The sequence below is a fragment of the Symphalangus syndactylus genome, chromosome 12 (assembly GCF_028878055.3).
Source record: "Symphalangus syndactylus isolate Jambi chromosome 12, NHGRI_mSymSyn1-v2.1_pri, whole genome shotgun sequence".
Lineage (NCBI taxonomy): Eukaryota > Metazoa > Chordata > Mammalia > Primates > Hylobatidae > Symphalangus > Symphalangus syndactylus.
The window spans coordinates 138,229,961-138,250,059 of record NC_072441.2 but is presented as its reverse complement, the minus strand read 5'-3'; the positions used below and the strand labels follow the sequence as shown (position 1 = coordinate 138,250,059).

The window sequence follows — 20,099 nt, the reverse complement described above, 5'->3', positions numbered from 1 at the left end:
TTGGGCAGTCTCATCTACTCACAACACTATAATTGCCGTTTGCACTAATGAATTCTGTGTATGCATTTCCTTCCAGCCCTGATTTCTGTCCCGAGCTTCAAACCGGTGTATAAATCTGTCTGCCTATTTGCAACTTGGGCCCACAAGCACATCAGCCTGAAAATGGAACTCCTATTTCCTATGATACTCCTCCCACAATCAAGCATTCTCTTTCCTTTATTCCCACTTCATTGTCTGAACTGGACATCATCCTAGATTCCTTTCTCTTTTTCACTCTCCCATGTCAAATCAGTCATCAAATCTTATGCTAATTATATTTTTTTCAAAGTCAGCTACACTTCTTCATCTTTATTGAGATATTATTGTAGTTTAGAACCACTGTCTGCTTTCACTGGTATTATTATAGTAGCTTCTACTGGTCTTCTTGCCTCTTGGCTTTTACCTTCCAGTCCATTCTCCTTACTACTAAGGAATCTTTCTAAAATGCCATATCCTTGCTTAGCCCTTTTTATGGTTCCCTGTTGCCCTCAAGATTACATGGTTAACTCTCCTCTCAGCCTCTACCCACTGGGATCTAGTCTACTTATTTGGCCTTATCTGTCACCTTCCTTTATACTTGAGCATCTGCTTATATTGATTCCTTTCAGTTTATTGGCTAAACTGTGCTCTCACTTTCCTCTGGGCCTTTACGTGCTGTTGGAACTTACTTGCTTCTCCATTGCATAAAGTAAGGGAGGGGGCCCAGCTATTGGTTAATTTTTACTCATTCTTCACATCTCAGCTTAGAGTTCACTTCCTCTAGGAAGCCCTTAATTCATCACCACTCACCAAAGTTAGGGTATATATTCCCCCTGTATGCTTTTCTTTATTTTATTTTATTTTATTTTATTTTTTATTTTTTTTGAGACAGAGTCTTGCTCTGTTACCCAGGCTAGAGTACAGTGGCGCGATCTCGGCTCACCGCAACTTCCATCTCCTGGAGTCAAGCAATGCTCATGCATCAGCCTCCCAAGTAGCTAAGATTACAGGCATATGCCACCATGCCTAGCTAAGTTTTGTATTTTTAGTAGAGATGGGGTTTCACTATGTTGGCCAGACTGGTCTCAAAGTCGTGACCTCAGGTGATTTGCTCACTTCCCAAAGTGTTGGGATTACAGGTGCCCAGCCTGTAAGTTCCTCTTATACCCTTTCCTACTTTGTAGCATTTCTCATTCGATATTGTTTTGTTGTATGTATTGCCCTCTAGATGCTAGGCTTGAAAACGCACACTGTTTCTTACAGGCTCCCTGTTCTGTAACAAAACAAAACAAAAAAGCAGAAGTCACTTCTTACTGTTTACTTCTACTCATTTATTTATTCATTTAGTAATTACTGAATAGCTGCCATATGCCAGGAATTAGAAATAAGCCAGTGAGCCAAACCCAGTAAACCATCTTCAAGGGCATCAACTGGCATATACAGGCACATTCTATTGAATGACTGAAAGAAGATTACATATTTAGGACACTTACCACACATGGATCATATATTTTAGTGGTGACACCTTTATAGAAAGAATATTGGCTTAGCTGGAATACTTGTGTTCAGTGGCCTGTGTGGACCATTGTCATATTTTATATTAATAGGATTTCTGCCTCTTGCATGATGCTTTTGGAAGGTCCATTATAATGTGTCCCCCAAAGCCCTGGTAGTCTTATAAGAGGACAGAGGAAAAATGGTTCTGCTGTCATAGGGCGTCTCTGACACCTTTTGCTGGCAGCAGTCAACCTAACCAAGTGGTATCTCCATTCTAGGAAGAAAACTGCCTTATAGGTAGATGAGTTAGAAGGTAAGAATGGAGGACACTTGGGTGATATACAGACAAAATCGTAGTACTGCTCCCACTTCACTGTCTAATTGAGCAAGATATATCTGTCATTCCAGCTTTCTTTTTTTCCTTCCGCCTTTTTTTTTCCTTCCACCTTTTTTTTTTTTTTTTTTTTTTTGAGATGGAGTCTCACTCTGTCGCCAAGCTGGAGTGCAGTGGCACAATCTCAGTTCACTGCAACCTCTGCCTTCCGGGTTCAAGCCGTTCTCCTGCCTCAGCTTCCTGAGTAGCTGGAATTACAGGTGCATGCCACCACGCCCAGCTAATTTTTGTATTTTTAGTAGAGACGGGGTTTCACCATGTTGGCCAGCATAGTCTCGATCTCTTGGCCTCATGATCCACCTGCCTCAGCCTCCCAAAGTGCTGGGATTACAGGTGTGAGCCACCGCGCCCAGCTTTTTTTTTATTTTTTATTTTTTTATTTTATTTTATTTTTATTTTTTTTGAGACGCTCTGTTGTGAGACGCTCTGTTGCCCAGGCTGGAGTGCAGTGGCACAATCTCGGCTCACTGCAAGCTCCACCTCCCAGGTTCACGCCATTCTCCTGCCTCAGCCTCTCCGAGTAGCTGGGACTACAGGTGCCCGCCACCACGCCCGGCTAATTTTTTTGTATTTTTAGTAGAGATGGAGTTTCACTGTGGTCTCGATCTCCTGACCTCGTGATCCGCCCGCCTCAGCCTCCCAAAGTGCTGGGATTACAGGCGTGAGCCACCACGCCCGGCTTATTATTTTTTAAAGAGATGAGGCCTCACTTTGCCACCCAGGCTGAAGTGCAGTGGTACGATCATAGCTCACTGTAACAGGTGTGCACTCACCATGCTTCATTAATTTTTTTTTTAAGAGAAGTCTTGCTATGTTGTTGCTCAGGCTGGTCTCAAAAACCTAGCTTCAGTGATACTCCTGCATCAGCCTCCTAGTCACTCAGCTTTCTTGAAATGATGTGGTAAGCTGAGGCTATCAGGTTGCTGTTGACACAGGCTAAAACTAGACGATGATCTGTAGTCCTTCTCTAAGTAGTGTCATAAACAGTATAGGTAGTCAGGAACACTGACAACTCCATTGTCTTCTAGACTCAGGAAGAACATCTTATGTTTCAAAACAAAAACTCACAACTCTCCTCAAAGAACTCATATTCCATTGGAATAGAAAGAAGGTCTAGGTATAAGCACATAGACAAAGTACATACAAATAAAAAGTACAAATTACTTATTATTACCCAGAAATACAGTTTACTCTCTAATTATTGAATTAATTTTCCATGGCCTTTCCTAGTAGGGACAGTCTTCATGGGCACATGAGTGACATATTTCACAGTTAAGAACTTTTATTTTTTTTATTTTTATTTTTGAGATGGAGTCTCAGTCTGTTGCCAGGCTGGAGTGCAGTGGCAGGGTCTCGGCTCACTGCAACCTCTGCCTCCCAGGTTCAAGCAATTCTGCCTCAGCCTCCCAAATAGCTGGGATTACAGGCACATGCCACCATGCCCAGCTAATTTTTGTATTTTCAGTAGAGACAGGGTTTCACCATATTGGCCAGGATGGTCTGAATCTCTTGACCTCGTGATCTGCCCGCCTCGGCCTCCCAGAGTACTGGGATTACAGGCGTGAGCCACCGTGCCTGGCCAAACTTAAAATTTTTATATTGTCATATGTATGATTTATTCAGCTACCCTTCCACTAATGTAGATGATTATTAGTTGTCCATTTGTACAGTTTAGCGAAGAGAGTCAGGTTTGAGTTGCAGTTCTGTTCCTTAACAAACTGCATGACCTTAGTCAAGATATATAACATCTTTTTGGTATTCACTTACTCTTAATATGGGTATTATATTGTCTACCTACATTATAGGTTGTGCCACAAAGCAAATGAGATAATACATGTAAAATTTCTTTGAAAACCGTAAAGTCCTATACGTGTCAGTTCAGAGGGGATTAGCATGTGGCATACTCTTTAGAGAGTGACTGATATTGGTGATTTCTGAGCAGTGGGAAAAATGGTCTATTGAGTAGAGATAGAGACCTCTCCCTACTTCTAGCTTATAGGTAGATGGTCCTTAAAGATTATAAGTACAATTTAAGAGTCAGCATCTAAACTAAAGAGCTATACCTAAAACAAGGGGTTGAACTGAATAAAATGAAGTTAACAGGGAAAAATGTGAGATGCAGCAAAACTGAGAGAGGTGTATGACTTGACAGCAATGTGGGTGAAAAGACCAAGGCTTAATATGAGCAGACCTCACATGGAGTATGAAGTCCAGTCTTGTATACCTCAAATTATTGTGGATTCCCTACTGATTGTCCTTTGTTTGGGGGGATTGTTTTTTTACTAGGCCCGTCACCAAGAATTGCTGTCCCAGCAGCAAAATTTCATTCTGGCCACCCAGTCAGCTCAGGCCTTCTTGGATCAGCATGGCCACAATCTCACACCTGAGGAACAACAGATGCTGCGAGAGAAGCTGGGAGAGTTAAAGGAGCAATACTCTACTTCCCTGGCCCAATCAGAGGCAGAACTGAAGCAGGTGCAGACACTTCAGGATGAGTTGCAGAAATTTATGCAGGATCATAGAGAGTTTGAAAGCTGGTTGAAACGATCTGAGAAAGATCTGGAGAACATGCATAAGGGAGGCAGCAGCCCCGAGGCCCTTCCCTCCCTGCTAAAGCGGCAAGGAAGCTTCTCAGAGGATGTCATTTCCCACAAAGGAGACTTGAGATTTGTGACTATCTCAGGACAGAAAGTCTTGGACGTGGAAAACAGTTTTAAGGAAGGCAAAGAACCATCAGAAATTGGAAACTTAGTAAAGGACAAGTTGAAGGATGCAACAGAAAGATACACTGCTCTCCACTCAAAGGTAAGGGGGCAGCTCCTGGCATCCTTGGTGAAACAATCATGGCACCTTCACACAATGTAGGTAGTGTCTGGGGCTCAGAATAAGAACTCCAGGACACAGTAGGAGAGCTGATTTATACTGGGACCACAGGCAGAAGGTCTTCACAAACAATGCAAAAAATGTAAAATACATAGGTATTAGCCCAAAGGCCTGATAACTAGCTAATACGTAATACCTAGCACTGGCAGGAGTATGTCACACTGATGGTGAAGGTGGAAGTATTCACCTTCCTGTATCCTGACCAGCAGACTTGGACTCCCAAGAGACATAGCACACAGGGGAAATTTAAACCAATTGCACAGTCTTTATTTCTGGACAGAGCATCTAGGGTAAATCCTTACCTTCCTTCCTATCTAAAGAACTTCCTCTTTCTTCTAAAGTTGAGAATCCAGTCAGCTCTTCTTACCTGTCTTATGCCTCTGCCAACACTTCTAATCCCCAAGAAAGAATACTTTTTGCACTTCTTAACCCCTACCATTGTCTGCAACCTTATGTTCATTTCTTTGGGGGCTTGTTATACATCTCATTAAATTTTCCTGGGTGTATAAGAAGGTCGAGGTGAATAGTATGGAGCAAACAATGGGGACCCACACTTATAGATCATTGCTACCCATCTGTCCATGGGCTCTGGCACTACACTTATCTGAAGTTACAGTGAGTTCTCTGTAACAAACCCAGGCCTCTTTCTTTGGGCAGCTGCTGCCTTTGGCCTGACCTTGCTTAAGTCTGCTTACCTTTCTTTCTCTGGCACAGTGTACACGATTAGGATCTCACCTGAATATGCTGTTAGGCCAGTATCATCAATTCCAAAACAGTGCTGACAGCCTGCAGGCCTGGATGCAGACTTGTGAGGCCAACGTGGAGAAGCTCCTCTCAGATACTGTTGCCTCTGACCCTGGAGTTCTCCAGGAGCAGCTTGCAACAACAAAGGTAAGTCAGGACACAGGCTGTGTTGTGGTGTCAAGACCTTGTATTCCATGGCTAAAGTACCCCAAAACAAAGCAAATGCTTACATAAAATAAAGGCAGTGGTTGGGATGCCTTGGACGAGATCTGAGTGCTAAACCCTTGCTTCTAATATTTGTGACTATGGGTGAACTTAGAATTATTCTGTAAAGCTGTTCAGTAGCTCCAGATTCCTAGAATCAGCTTTGATTACTTAGATGTTTTTCTTTTGTTTTTTTTTTTCCACGGACAAGCAGCAGTTGCAGGAGGAATTGGCTGAACACCAAGTACCTGTGGAAAAACTCCAAAAAGTAGCTCGTGACATAATGGAAATTGAAGGGGAGCCAGCCCCAGACCACAAGCATGTTCAAGAAACTACAGGTATAAAGCAGCAACAGTATAATAGTTCTCCCTTAATTCCTAGTATGTACCTCTGTTCTGCAGTATGTCACGCTGTGTTGTGCAAATATCTGTGGTGCCAGGCTAGAGGCTGAGAATATAAACATGAATAGACATAGATTGTCATCAAAGAGCTCATCCTCTCATGAACTTTATTCTTGCACCATTGAAGGACGTTCACAATCTGGCTTCAGTCCCTTTTCCGCAGGCATCCATCTTCTAGCCACATCTACTTCTTTTCTTTCCCAAGTAAACCACTTACATTGTATTACCCCTGAAGTTTTTCCTATTGCTTAGCTGCTAACATTTACTGAATGCTTACCAAGCATGGTGAAATCTTGCCCATGCTTCAAGATGTAGCCAAGAGTGTATCATGGTGACTATAGTTAATAACAATATATCGTATACAGGCCGGGCGTGGTGGCTCACACCTGTAATCCCAGCACTTTGGGAGGCCGAGGTGGGCAGATCACGAGGTTAGGAGATCGAGACTATCCTGGCCAACAAGGTGAAACCCCGTCTCTACTAAAAATACAAAAAAAAAAAATTAGCCGGGCATAGTGGCTGGTGCCTGTAATCCCAGCTACTCTGGAGGCTGAGGCAGGACAATGGCGTCAACCTGGGAGGCGGAGCTTGCAATGAGCTGAGATTGCGCCACTGCACTCCAGCCTGGGCGACAGAGCGAGACTCCGTCTCAAAAAAAAAAAAAAAATATATATATATATATATATTTTATATATATATTTTATATATATATTATATATATATATATTTTATATATATATTTTATATATATATTTTATATATATATATTTTATATATATATTTTATATATATATATCTCGTATACTTGTAAATTGCTGCAAGCGTGTATTTTAAGTGTTTTCACCACAAAAAAGTGGTAAGTATTTGAGGTAATGCATATGTTAAATAGCTTGACTTAGCCATTCCACTCCTCAAAAGAAACAAAAGATAACTATTCTTCCTTCTGGGCTTCTCGAGGACAGTACTTCTAGTATTAATATACTACTTAAAATTTTATTTTTATCATTAATTGTGATGTGTCTTCCTCTGCCTATGCTCTGTTTTAAAGTCTTAAGTTGTAGATGTCAGATAAGATACTTACGTATCTTTAGTCCTTGGCATCTAGTACAATTTCTGGTTCTTTGTATGCAGTAAATAACTAATGCTTATTGAACTTGGCTCTAATACTAATGCATTTCAAGCTTATTCCTTCTATTGGTCTTAATGTCAATTATTATTACAATTACTATGTTCAATGTAGGACTGGGCATGGTGGCTCATGCCTGTAATCCAGGCACTTTAGGAGGCTGAAGTAGGAAGACTGCTTGAGGCCAGGAGTTCAAGACCAGCCTGGGCAACATATTGAGACCACATCCCTATAATAATAATAGTAATAATAATAATAATAATAATTTAATAATAAAGTCTTTAAAAGCATAATACAAAAATTGTCTCCACTCTTTCTTTTCATGGCCTGATTTTTCAGATTCCATACTCAGTCACTTCCAAAGCCTCTCCTATAGCCTAGCTGAGCGATCTTCTCTGCTGCAGAAAGCAATTGCCCAATCTCAAAGTGTCCAGGAAAGCCTGGAGAGCCTGTTGCAGTCTATTGGAGAAGTTGAACAAAACCTGGAAGGGAAGCAGGTGTCATCACTCTCATCAGGAGTCATCCAGGAAGCCTTAGCCACAAATATGGTAAGATCTGTGTCCCAAGAGCTAGCATAGAGGGTATGTTTGCTATGTGCCCTCATTACGTAATGTTGAAAAAGTGACAAGAGAGAACTTAACATCTGTGAATCGTCTAATAAGATTTAGAAATGATAACTAATCCATGTAAAGATATTTCTACCCAATTGAGCTGGAATGAAAGTGGAGATAGCAAAGTCATGTGGTAGAAGGGGTGGAGAACTAAGGGCATGAGATGTGTGGTATTCTGGAGGCTCAGTTGCAGTCCTCCAGTCCCCCTTGTGAGATAGCATATAGTTATTAGTTTGTGGCTCAGATGTCCTGGAATAAGTGAGCCAGGAGCTGACAGACGTGTTCTTCATGACAGAAATTGAAGCAGGACATTGCTCGGCAAAAGAGCAGCTTGGAGGCCACCCGTGAGATGGTGACCCGATTCATGGAGACAGCAGACAGTACCACAGCAGCAGTGCTGCAGGGCAAACTGGCAGAGGTGAGCCAGCGGTTCGAACAGCTCTGTATACAGCAGCAAGAAAAGGAGAGCTCCCTAAAGAAGCTTCTGCCTCAGGCAGAGATGTTTGAACATCTCTCTGGTAAGCTGCAGCAGTTCATGGAAAACAAAAGTCGGATGCTGGCCTCTGGAAATCAGCCAGATCAAGATATTACACATTTCTTCCAACAGATCCAGGTGAGGATATATCTGCCATGTTAGCAGAATAAAGGAAAGAGAAGGGCAGGGAGAGAACCAGCATTTACTGAGCACATACTACATCAGTCAGTATACTGGAATCTTTACCTGTATTATCTTTGGGAATTATTACAGTGATCCCGTAAACTAGGTATCACTTGTCCATTTTTTAACCAACGCAGTCGATATTTATTTTTCATTCTTAATACATGTTCAACCCAAATCAGCAGGGCCACTCAGCTCATCATAGTCACTCAAGGGATGCAGATTGATGGAGATTTCATCCTGGTAAAAGCTTTCATGATTACTGCCTCAGTGGTAAAAGGGCATATTATATTTATTTACATTTTATTAGTCAAAGCACTTTCCACAAAACCACCTATACCTTAGGGTGAGGAAATGTAATCTCACCACGTACCTAGAAGGTGCAAAGCTAGAAATATTTGGTAAAAAGTATTAACTACCACAGATATATACCCAGAAGTAGAATTGCCAAGTCATAGTATATGCATATATTAATTTAATTTAATTTAATTAGTGGCCAATTTGAGCTCCAGAATGGCTGTACCAGCGCACATTCCCACCTGTAGTACTTCAGCATTCCTGTATCTGTGCATTGCTGCCTTCGCTTTATCCAGCTTTCTAACTTTTTCCATATTAAAGTAGAATCTCATTGTTTGGTTTGGTTTGTTCTCCTTTTTGCTTTGAATGATTTCAAACTTGCAGAAAAGCAGAAGGAATGGTCCGTTAAACACCAGCATACTCTTCATCCCAGTTGCTAATTGTTTTCCCTCTCTTATAAAAATATAAAAGCGAGTATCATTATGGGCTTCTATATTTATTACCATTATTCTTTATGATACTTAATGTTTTCCCAAATGTGGTCAGTGGGAGCCCCTTCCAGCTGTCTCCTGTGGCTTTTGGACATGTCTTCCTCAGCATAAGAGCACTTTTGGCACTTAAGATATTTGTGGCACAATAATGTATTTCCTTGTCCCCTATCTGAAATCAGTTTTTTATCCAAGGAGTCCCACTTTTAGTGGGGAATGATATTTAGAAACCAAATCTGGACACTAGATGAGCTACTGGAGTGTCACTACTTTTAGGTTCTTTTTAATAGATAGTGTTAGGAAATATATGTGTATGTTTTTTATATCATAAAATCATACTGATAGTCTAGTTTCAACTCAACACCATAGGAATCTTCCTCCTTTCCACATTTGTATCTTCCTTTCCTGTAGGGAGAACCCTAGTTCCCGGCAACTTTAATATATTTACTTATTTGTTTTATTCTACAATAAATATAAGATAGTTTTAGAATTACACTAGTATTTCTACCAATAACAAACCTGCTAAATAAAATTGAAGATTTCTTTGGATTTGTTTTTGTCCTTAGCCTATGACCCACTGTGTACTATGTTCAAAAATTACCTGAATTATTTTTTCTGTAATTTCATATATAATTAGATTTGTTTCTATTTATATTCAACTTTAGGACTTTATTTTTCTACCTTTGTTGATTAAACTTATTTTTAAATATGTAAAGCATTAACATAAGTCAAAAGTTAAAACTATTCAAAAAGTTATACTCAAGGTATAGGAAGTGAATAAGGATATATTCTCATTGTCTTTCCTGTCTCTTCCATCCCATTTTCACCCATCCCCATAGTAACACATTTCAGGTTTATTTTTTTCTATTTCTTTTTACCAAAATGAACATACACACACATTCTTATTTTCCATTCTTCCTTACAAAAAATAAGGATATATTACGTAATCCTTTGCTTTTTTACTTAATATGTCTTAGAAATCACTTAATATGGATTCACAGAGATCTTCATTTTTTAAACCATACATTCATTGTGTAGAAGAATTACAGTTTAATCAACAAGACTCTTTCTTTCTTTCTTTTTTTTTTTTTTTTCGAGACAGAGTCTTACTCTGTGCTCTGTTGCCCAGGCTGAAGTGCAGTGGCACGATCTTGGCTCACTGTAACCTCAACCTCCACCTGGGTTCAAGCGATTCTCCTGCCTCAGCCTCCCAAGAAGCTGGGATTATAGGTGCCTGTAACGATGACTGGATAGTTTTTTTGTATTTTTAGTAGAGATGGGGTTTCGCCATGTTGGCCAGGCTGATCTCGAACTCCTGACCTCAGGTGATCCGCCCGCCTCGGCCTCCCAAAGTGCTGGGATTACAGGCATGAGCCACCACACCTGGCCAAGAAGACTCATATGTGGTGGACATTTAAATTGTTGTTTCCAAAATTGTGCTATTACTACTGAATAACTGTGTATTTTTTCCCATAATATTGGAAGTGTATCCTCAGAATAAGTTCCTAGAGTGAAGTTGTTGCATTAAAGGGTAAATACATGTGTAGTTTTGTTAGAAATAGCCAAATTCCCCTCCATTGAAATTTCACCATTTTGCATTCCCACCAGCAGTGTATTAGAGTACCTGTTTCCCCTATAGCCTCACCAACAAAATTTATTATCAAGCTTTTAAATTTTTTCTGGTGTGATTAGTAAAACATGATATGTGAATGTGGTTTTAATTTTTATTTCTCTTATGAGCGAGGTTGAGTATATTTTTACATTTAGGAGTCATTTATTTGTGAACTATCTGTTCATGTATTTTGTCATTTTTTGGTCCAGATTTTTGGTCTTCTCTCAATTTTTAAAGGTTTTTTTTTTTTTTTAGAGCTCTTATATATTAGAGAGATTAATTCTTTATCTGTGATATGTTAGAAATATTGTTTCCCAGTTTGTGCTTTTGACTTATGGTGTTTTTTGCCATGTAAATGTGGAATTTTTGTTCTAAATAGAAGATTTTATGAGTATTTTATTAAATATGTATTTTTAGTCATAGTTTGAAAGATTTTTGTCACACTCAGGTTGTGAAAAAATTTATTCATGCTTTATTCTAAAACTTGTTTTAATTTTTTTTACATTTGAATCTTTTAACAATTTAAGCTTATTCTGAAGTACGAATCATGTTTACCTTTTTCTATCATGTCTATCTAGTTGTTCATAATAGAAGTTAAGTGCCCCTACTCCAAAATCTGAAACGCTCCAAAATCTGAAACTTTTTTTTTTTTTAGATGGAGTCTTGCTCTGTCACCCAGGCTGGAGTGCAGTGGCACAATCTCAGCTCACTGCACGCTCTGCCTTCCAGGTTCATGCCATTCTCCTGCCTCAACCTCCCAAGTAGCTGGAACTACAGGCGCCCGCCACCACGTCCAGCTAATTTTTTTTGTATTTTTAGTAGAGACGGGGTTTCACCATGTTAGCCAGGATGGTCTTGATCTGCTGACCTCATGATCCACCCGCCTCAGCCTCCCAAAGTGCTGGGATTACAGGCGTGAGCCACCGCACGCAGCCAAAAATCTGAAGCTTTTTTTTTTTTTTTGAGATGGACTTTCGCTCTGTCGCCCAGGCTTGAGTGCAGTGGTGCGATCTCGGCTCCCTGCAAGCTCTGCCTCCCAGGTTCACACCATTCTCCTGCCTCAGCCTCCCAAGTAGCTGGGACTACAGGCGCCCGCCACCAAGCCTGGCTAATTTCTTTTTGTATTTTTAGTAGGGACGGGGTTTCACCGGGTTAGCCAGGATGGCTAGGATCTCCTGACCTCATGATCCACCCACCTTGACCTCCCAAAGTGTTGGGATTACAGGCATGAGCCACTGCGCCCGGCCCAACATCTGAAACATTTTGAGTGCCAACATGACACTCAAGAGGTCATGCTCAAAGGAAAGACTCATTGGAGCACTTCAGATTTCAGAGCTTCAGATTAGGGATGCGCAACTGCTAAGTATAATGCAAATATTCCAAGATCTGGAAGAGTCTGGAATTCAAAACACTTCTGGTCCCAAGCATAAAGGATATCCAACCTTTATCATTTATTTGAAAAGTCCATCTTTTCCCCAGATTTAAGAAACCATCCTCATCATATACACAATTTTTATATGTCTTTGAGTCTATTTCTGGATTTTCTTTTTTTTCTTTTTTCTTTTTTTTTTTGAGATGGGGTCTTGTTCTGTCACCCAGGCTGGGGTGCGGTGGCATGATCTTGGCTCACTGCAACCTCTGCCTTCCAGGTTCAAGCGATTCTCCTGCCTCAGCCTCCCAAGTAGCTGGGATTACAGGGGCCCGCCACCACACCTGGCTAATTTTTGTATTTTTAGCAGAGATGGGGTTTCGCCGTGTTGGCCAGCTGGTCTTGAACTCCTGACCCCAAGTAATCCACCCACCTTGGCCTCCCAAAGTGCTGAGATTACAGGCATGAGCCACCTCGCTCAGCCTGTTTCTGGATTTTCTATTCTATTTTGCTGGTCTTTCTATTCATGTACCAGAGCATACCATTTTAATTATAGAGGCTTTATGGTATATTTTAATGTGTGGTAGAGAGCTAGATCTCATTTTTTTTCTTTCAAAGTTTTCCATAGGTGTAGTTGCACATTTATTTTTCTATGTGAATTTAGGAATCACCTTTATTAGTTCTAGAGAAAAAAATTTGTTAGCATTTTTATGTGGGTCATACTAAATGTATTTATTCACACAAATGCATATACATACATAAGCAAATACATATGCATGCACTTTTATGGATGTGTTTCCATCTAGTCAGATCTGCTTTTGTGTTTTTCAGGAGTGTTTTTGATTTTTTTGTTCTTTTTTGTTTTGAGATGGGGTCCTGCTCTGTTGCCCAGGCTGGAGTGCAGTGGCATGATCATAGCTCACTGCATCTTCAAACTCCCGGGCTCAATTGATTCCCAGGAGTCTCAGCCTCCCCAGCAACTGGGATTACAAGCAAGAGCCACTGCACCCAACTTCAGAAGTGTTTTAAAATTTAGATTTTGTGTTTCTTGTTAGTTGATTACTAAGATTGAGCCTTTTGTGTTGCTGTAGTAAGTTGAAGTTTTCATTATTGATTTTTGTGTGTTAATTTTATATCCTACTACCTTATTTAACTACTTCGTTGTTTGATTTCATTGTATTGTTGATTATCTTGGGTTTTACAAATATACTTTTTTTTTTTTGAGACAGAGACTTGCTCTGTTACCCAGGCTGGAGTGCTGTGGCACAATCTCGGCTCACTGCAACCTCCGCCTCCTGGGTTCAAGCAATTTCCACCTAATTTTTGTGTTTTTAGTAGAGACAGGGTTTCACCACATTGGCCAGACTGGTCTTGAACTCCTGAACTCAAGTGATCCTCCCGCCTCGGCCTCCCAAAGTGCTAGGATTACAGGAATGAGCCACCATGCTTGGCCTTTTTTTTTTTGGAGACGGAGTCTCACTCTTGCCCAGGCTGGAGTGCAGTGGCACAATCTTGGCTCACTGCAACCTCCTCCTCCCAAATTCAAGTGATTCTTCTGCCTTAGCCTCCCAAGCAGTTGGGACTACAGAATGCGCCACCATGCCTGGCTAATTTTTGTATTTTTAGTAGAGACGAGGTTTCACCATGTTGGCCAGCCTGATCATGAACTCCTGACCTCAAGTGATGGGCCTGCCTTGGCCTTCCAAAGTGCTGGGATTACAGACGTGAGCCACCATGCCCGGCCCTACAAATATACTTTCATGTAACCTACAAATACAGTTTTATCTCTTCTTTTTCAATTCTTACTCCACAGATTGTTTTCTCTTAATTGCATTGGCTGTTTTTTTTTTTTAAATTATTAAATTAACTTTTTTTAAAAAATAGAGATGGAGTTTTGCCATGTTGCCCAAGCTGGTCTTGAACTCGTAGGCTTAAGTGATCCACCCACCTTGGCCCCGAAAAGTGTTGGGATTATAGGCGTGAGCCACTGGGCCTGGCTGATATCTTAAGTATAATGTTAAATAATAGTGGAGATAATGTGTTTACCCCCATTTTATAGAAGAGACCATGAAGCTTAGAGTAGTTTAGTAGCTTAAGATCACAAGTTAGTAAGTGGCAAAGTGTGATTGAATTTTAGGTCTATTTGACTTCTAAAACTTTCATTCTTTACATCCTGTCATGGTACCTCCCAAGTCTTTGAACGTTTGTTTAGAGGAGAAAAGACTGTTTTGTAATTCATAGCCACTCTCCAGTGGATTGAAGATGTCCTACATATTTATCAGATTTTTTTAATTGGGTTTTTTAATACAAAAAATAATTAGCTGGGCGTGGTGGCAGGAGCCTGTAATCCCAGCTGCTCGAGATGCTGAGGCAGGAGAATCGCTTGAACCCGGGAGGCAGAGGTTGCAGTGGGCCAAGATAGCGCCATTGGAGTGAAACTCCGTCTCAAAAGAAAATAAAATGTTTGTTTGTTTTTTTCAACTTTTCACCAAGTTACATATTTATTGTTTTGATCTAACATTTGACCTGGCAGGCATACCTCTTTCCTTATTCCTTCTTTTTAGAGTATATTTATAAGGATTAGAGGATTTAATACATTTCCTTGTTTGCTTGCAGGAGCTCAATTTGGAAATGGAAGACCAGCAGGAGAACCTAGATACTCTTGAGCACCTGGTCACTGAACTGAGCTCTTGTGGCTTTGCACTGGACCTGTCCCAGCATCAGGACAGAGTACAGAACCTCAGAAAAGACTTCACAGAGCTACAGAAGATAGTTAAAGAGAGGTGAGTTATCACTTGTGTTGGTCAGCATTGGGGAACTATTTTTTCTTGTTATAGAGTGAAATGATCTTTTCTCTTTTCTTCCTTTACCAGAAAAGATGGCATCTAAAATTCTACTACTGAGTCGTAGGAGGGTGGAAAGTGCCTTTTTTTAGGCAAAGCTACCTAATCTACTTGATGCTTTGTGGTTTTTCTTTTCTTTTCTTTTTTTTTTTTTTTTTTGAGACTGAGTCTCACTCTGTCACCCAGGCTGGAGTGCAGTGGTGCCATCTTGGCTCACTACAACCTCCTTCTCTTGGGTTCAAGCAATTCTTCTACCTCAGCCTCCTGCGTGGCTGGGATTACAGGCGCCCACCACCATGCCCAGCTAATTTTTGCATTTTTAGTTAAGATGGGGATTCCCCACATTGGCCAAGCTGGTCTCGAACTCCTGACCTCAGGTGATCGACCTGCCTCAGCCTCCCAAAGTGCTGGGATTACAGGCATGAGCCACCGCACTCAGCCACTTAGTGGTTTTTCTAATAGTAACTAATAGAAAATAGGGATGAGTTCCCTCTCTTTGTGAGCAGAAGCCTAGGCCACTTGGACCAAACAGAACAAATTTAAGGCAGCAAGTACGATTACAGAATAATTTTGAAAGAAGAGAAAAATTGGAAGAGACTTCCTAGACATAATTAAGGGTGATGTTGGCACTCCCCTGGCTTTTTTTTTTTTTAAGATACAGGGTCTTGCTGTGTTGACCAGGCTATTTGTGAACTCCTGGCCTCATCGATCCTACTGCTTTGGCCTCCCAAAGTGCCAGGATTACAGGTGTGAACCACCATGCCCAGCCCCCCTGCTTGTTTTGACCACATTTAAGTTGCTATTTTAGAAGAGTATCTGGATTCTTCTGTCAAGGCAAACAAGGGAATATATGATAAGGCTGGCTGATTTTGGTCCCTGTTGAAAAGCCATGATTCCTCATTGGACAGCCTCACAGATTTAAGAGCATGAACAAGACTTCTTTTTTTTTTTTTTTTTTGTATTTTTAGTAGAGACGGGGTGGCCGGGCACAGTGGCTCACGCTTGTAATCCCAGCACTTTGGGAGGCCGAGGCAGGTGGATCACGAGGTCAGGAGATCGAGACCACGGTGAAACCCCGACTCTACTAAAAATGAAAAAAAAAATTAGCTGGGCGTGGTGGCGGGCACCTGTAGTCCCAGCTACTCGGGAGGCTGAGGCAGGAGAATGGCGTGAACCCGGGAGGCGGAGCTTGCAGTGAGCCTAGATCGCGCCACTGCACTCCAGCCTGGGCGACAGAGCGAGACTCCGTCTCAAAAAAAAAAAAAAAGAAAAGAAAAGAAAAAAAGAGACGGGGTTTCAATGGGGTCTCGATCTCCTGACCTCGTGATCCGCCCGCTTCGGCCTCCCAAAGTGCTGGGATTACAAGCGTGAGCCACCACGCCCAGCCATGAACAAGACTTCTTATCTGAGTTTAGCCTAAATATGATCTTGATTTAGCAGATAACTGCCTTAGTGATTAGAAGAAAAGACTTGCTCAAACCAACATTATTAGCAGCAGGTTATCTAATGGAGAGGATGGGGACAAAGGTCAAGAAAGCTTTTGTTTTTCTTCCCCTATGCTGAGGGCCTTTTACTGTATGAGGAATCAGGATTTCTGGATTGACATCTGTCTGATAGATATGGCCATTTCCAAAACTTTCCTTTTGATTTAGTTTATTCATTGGCATGATCAATCTAGAACTAATCACCTAACTTCCGTGAGCCTCAGTTTCGGCACCTTCCTTGCTAAAGCAATCAGCACTTGAATTGGTCCTTGAAAGAGTCAAATAGTTAAAATGTAGCAGGGCTGGAATTGAGATCCAAAGCCTGCATTCTTTCCATTGTATCACAGTACCTAAATAGCAGTCTCCCTTTAGTTTTTCTCACTTTCACTTTAGCCTAGAGTAAGATTGAAGACCTCGTTCCCCAGAAATGTCCAAACAAGGGCAATATATTCCTGAGTTTGGTACGCTTCAACATTGTATGTGGTTGTTCAGCCAAACCTGCTATGGAAAAGATTATGAGAAAGAAAGGCCATGTTAGGTAACTGATGTCTGGAGTCACAGAATGAACTAGTCTTAGCTCAAGTTGACTTTATAAAACTTAGTCTGGCAAGTAACAAAACTGCTTCATTGACAGAGAGAAAGATGCATCATCTTGCCAGGAACAGTTGGATGAATTCCGGAAGCTGGTCAGGAACTTCCAGAAATGGCTGAAAGAAACTGAAGGGAGTATTCCACCTACAGAAACTTCTATGAGTGCTAAAGAGTTAGAAAAGCAGATTGAACACCTGAAGGTAGGTGAACAAAGGGACTCCAAGAATTGGGCTAGGCACTGGTTTGAATACTTGTATTAACTGGTCTCCAGCTGTGGTGGGGAAATGTATGAGAAATCCAAGTTGTCAGTCTGCATCAGAACAGAAATTCCTCCGTTTTCTTCATGTGATAACAGTCTGCCCATACAGTCCTTGAGAAGCGTACGTTCTCTTTGTATGTTTGAGAATTAGACAAATATATTTGAGCAAGTAACCAGATAATATGATCAGGAAATTGAGGATAGAAGAACTAGTACTACTTCAGCTAATAAAGGAAAAGCTAGAATCAGATGATTGGAAGGTACCTTCAAGGATGGGACCAACCTTCCTCCCATTCCCTGCAAAATCTCTTCTGTACTGTCTTTGATCCGTAATTATCCAGCCTCTGCTTACACCTCTAACTTATGTCTTCCTTTTGCTGAAATAAGCCAAATATGCCTCTGATTGACTGTCATGCACTTATCCTTATTTTCTCGGTAAAGCATACTTCATCTTGAGCAGATGAAAGAGAAGAGTTTAATTGCTTTCACAGAGCGAGTGCCAGGAGCGTTTGCTGTTGGGAATTCCCTAGGACAGAGCTTTCCCAACATTTTTGTTTCACAGTGCCCATGGTGTTTTAAGAAATTTGTCATGGCACCTCAAGGCCAAAAAAAAAAAAGAAACAAACAAAAAAAAACTCCTAATACTTCTACTTGCTAAGAAGTTAGGTCCAAACAACTTAGTAGTTGTTCAAATGGTGTTCAACAGATGTCACTGTATTTTCCTCAAAAATATAAAATATTCTGTGAGTAAAGCCATAGTTTGGGGACTGTGGCTCTTTGGAATCAAGAGTGATCAATGGCCAGGCGCAGTGGCTCACTCCTGTAATCCCAGCACTTTAGGAGGCCGAGGCGGGTGGATCATAAGGTCAGGAGTTCAAGATCAGCCTGGCCAAGATGGTGAAACCGCATCTCTACTAAAAATACAAAAATTAGCTGGACATGGTGGCGGGTGCCTGTAATCCCAGCTACTCAAGAGGCTGAGGCAGAGAATTGCTTGAACTTGGGAGGTGGAGGTTCCAGTGAGCCGAGATGGTGCCACTGCACTCCGGCCTGGGCGACAGAGAGTAAGACTCTGTCTCAAAAAAAAAAAAAAAAAAAAAAAAGAGTGATTAATTTAAGAACTGACAAGCAGTGACCAAGGGTCAGTTTGAAATTAGGCAATATGAGTAGAGCTCTGTGCCTTTCTCTACAGCTTAAAGTCAAAAGCAAACTAAGTAGGTTGTCAGGGATATTCAGTATGGAGGAGGGCATTGAAGGCTAGAATGGTGTCCTTGCTCTGAAAGGATTAAAATTCTACAACTGTGGCAGGAGACATCTTGGAGACTTAACATGATGTGGTACTTTTGTCTTAGAGCAAATGCCATTGTTTCCTGATGGATTTCTGTGGTAGTCGGATCTTTGATTTCAAACCCAATATAAAGTTTCCTTAATAAATGCAAAGTATAGACTATGATTCTATATATTTTTCTGTATCTCAATATCTAGCTCATCATTTATCCTCCAGTTACCATTTCTTTTTTAATCTTTATATGCATGTTGTTCCCTCCTCTTGTCCATCTGGCAAACTCTTTTCTTTTCTTTTCTTTTTTTTTTTTTTTAAAAAAATGGGGTCTCACTCTGTCACCCAGGCTGGGGTGCCGTGGCGTGATCTCGGCTCACTGCAACCTCTGCCTCCCAGGTTCAAGCAACTATCCCATCTCAGCCCCCTGAGTCGCTGGGATTACAGGTGCCTGCCACCACGCCCGGCTAATTTTTTTTTGTATTTTTAGTAGAGACGGGGTTTCACCATGTCGACCAGTCTGATCCTGTACTCCTGACCTCAAGTGATCTGCCCGCCTCGGCCTCCCAAAGTGCTGGGATTTCAGGCGTGAACCACCATGCCCGGCCATTATCTTAACTCAAAGCTTTCCTTCCTCTAGGCAGAATTAGATAGAACTCCTCTTACGCTCTTGGAATTCAGACTGTCCATAATACTATAATAGTATTTATCACATTATAATGCAATTGATAATCTGAGCTTCTGGTTTTAGAAATTGTGTCATAATTCTATTTTATACTCCGGTGTTTGGCATGGTGCCAGTCATATAGTAAATGTTCAATGGATATTTGATAAATGAATAAATAAATCAGAAGGATGGTCTCTTAATGCTTGTCAAAACACTAGGGAGTATATACAGAACAGGTGTCCCTACTTATGAGGAAAAAGGCCCAGATACTACATTTAGCCATTTTCTTCTTTAAACAGAGTCTACTAGATGACTGGGCAAGTAAGGGAACTCTGATGGAAGAAATCAATTGTAAAGGTACTTCTTTAGAAAATCTCATCATGGAAATCACAGCACCTGATTCCCAAGGCAAGACAGGTGAGTACAGGCTCTTCAAAATATAGTGAATAAAAATTGTTCTTTTCTTTTGGCCTTTGGAGATGCCTCCTTATATAATTAAAGTGAAAATCAAGGTTGAGTATGAAAACAAAGGGCATGCCCACAGCAGTCTTCCCCTGCAACCTGACCCATCACCCCTTTTGCTGTATGACACTGCTCCATTTTGCAAAATTCCTTCCCATGATGGGAAAAGTAAATGAACTAATTGTCCCACTTAGAACTATCAAATGAACATA

At 41.0% G+C, this 20,099-nt stretch overlaps 1 protein-coding gene across 25 annotated transcripts in view; it reads left to right on the top strand.

Annotated features, from left to right (window-relative positions):
- MACF1 (microtubule actin crosslinking factor 1) overlaps window positions 1-20,099 on the top strand; it is a 408,649-nt gene that overhangs the window by 272,593 nt on the left and 115,957 nt on the right. For all 25 annotated transcript variants that reach the window (XM_055255176.2, XM_055255175.2, XM_055255173.2 and 22 more), the window contains 8 exons: window positions 4,196-4,714; window positions 5,507-5,683; window positions 5,955-6,078; window positions 7,607-7,815; window positions 8,174-8,491; window positions 14,919-15,085; window positions 17,264-17,420; window positions 19,725-19,842. In XM_055255176.2, the coding sequence (XP_055111151.1) occupies window positions 4,196-4,714; window positions 5,507-5,683; window positions 5,955-6,078; window positions 7,607-7,815; window positions 8,174-8,491; window positions 14,919-15,085; window positions 17,264-17,420; window positions 19,725-19,842 (1,789 nt within the window). The remainder of the gene's footprint in view (window positions 1-4,195; window positions 4,715-5,506; window positions 5,684-5,954; window positions 6,079-7,606; window positions 7,816-8,173; window positions 8,492-14,918; window positions 15,086-17,263; window positions 17,421-19,724; window positions 19,843-20,099) is intronic.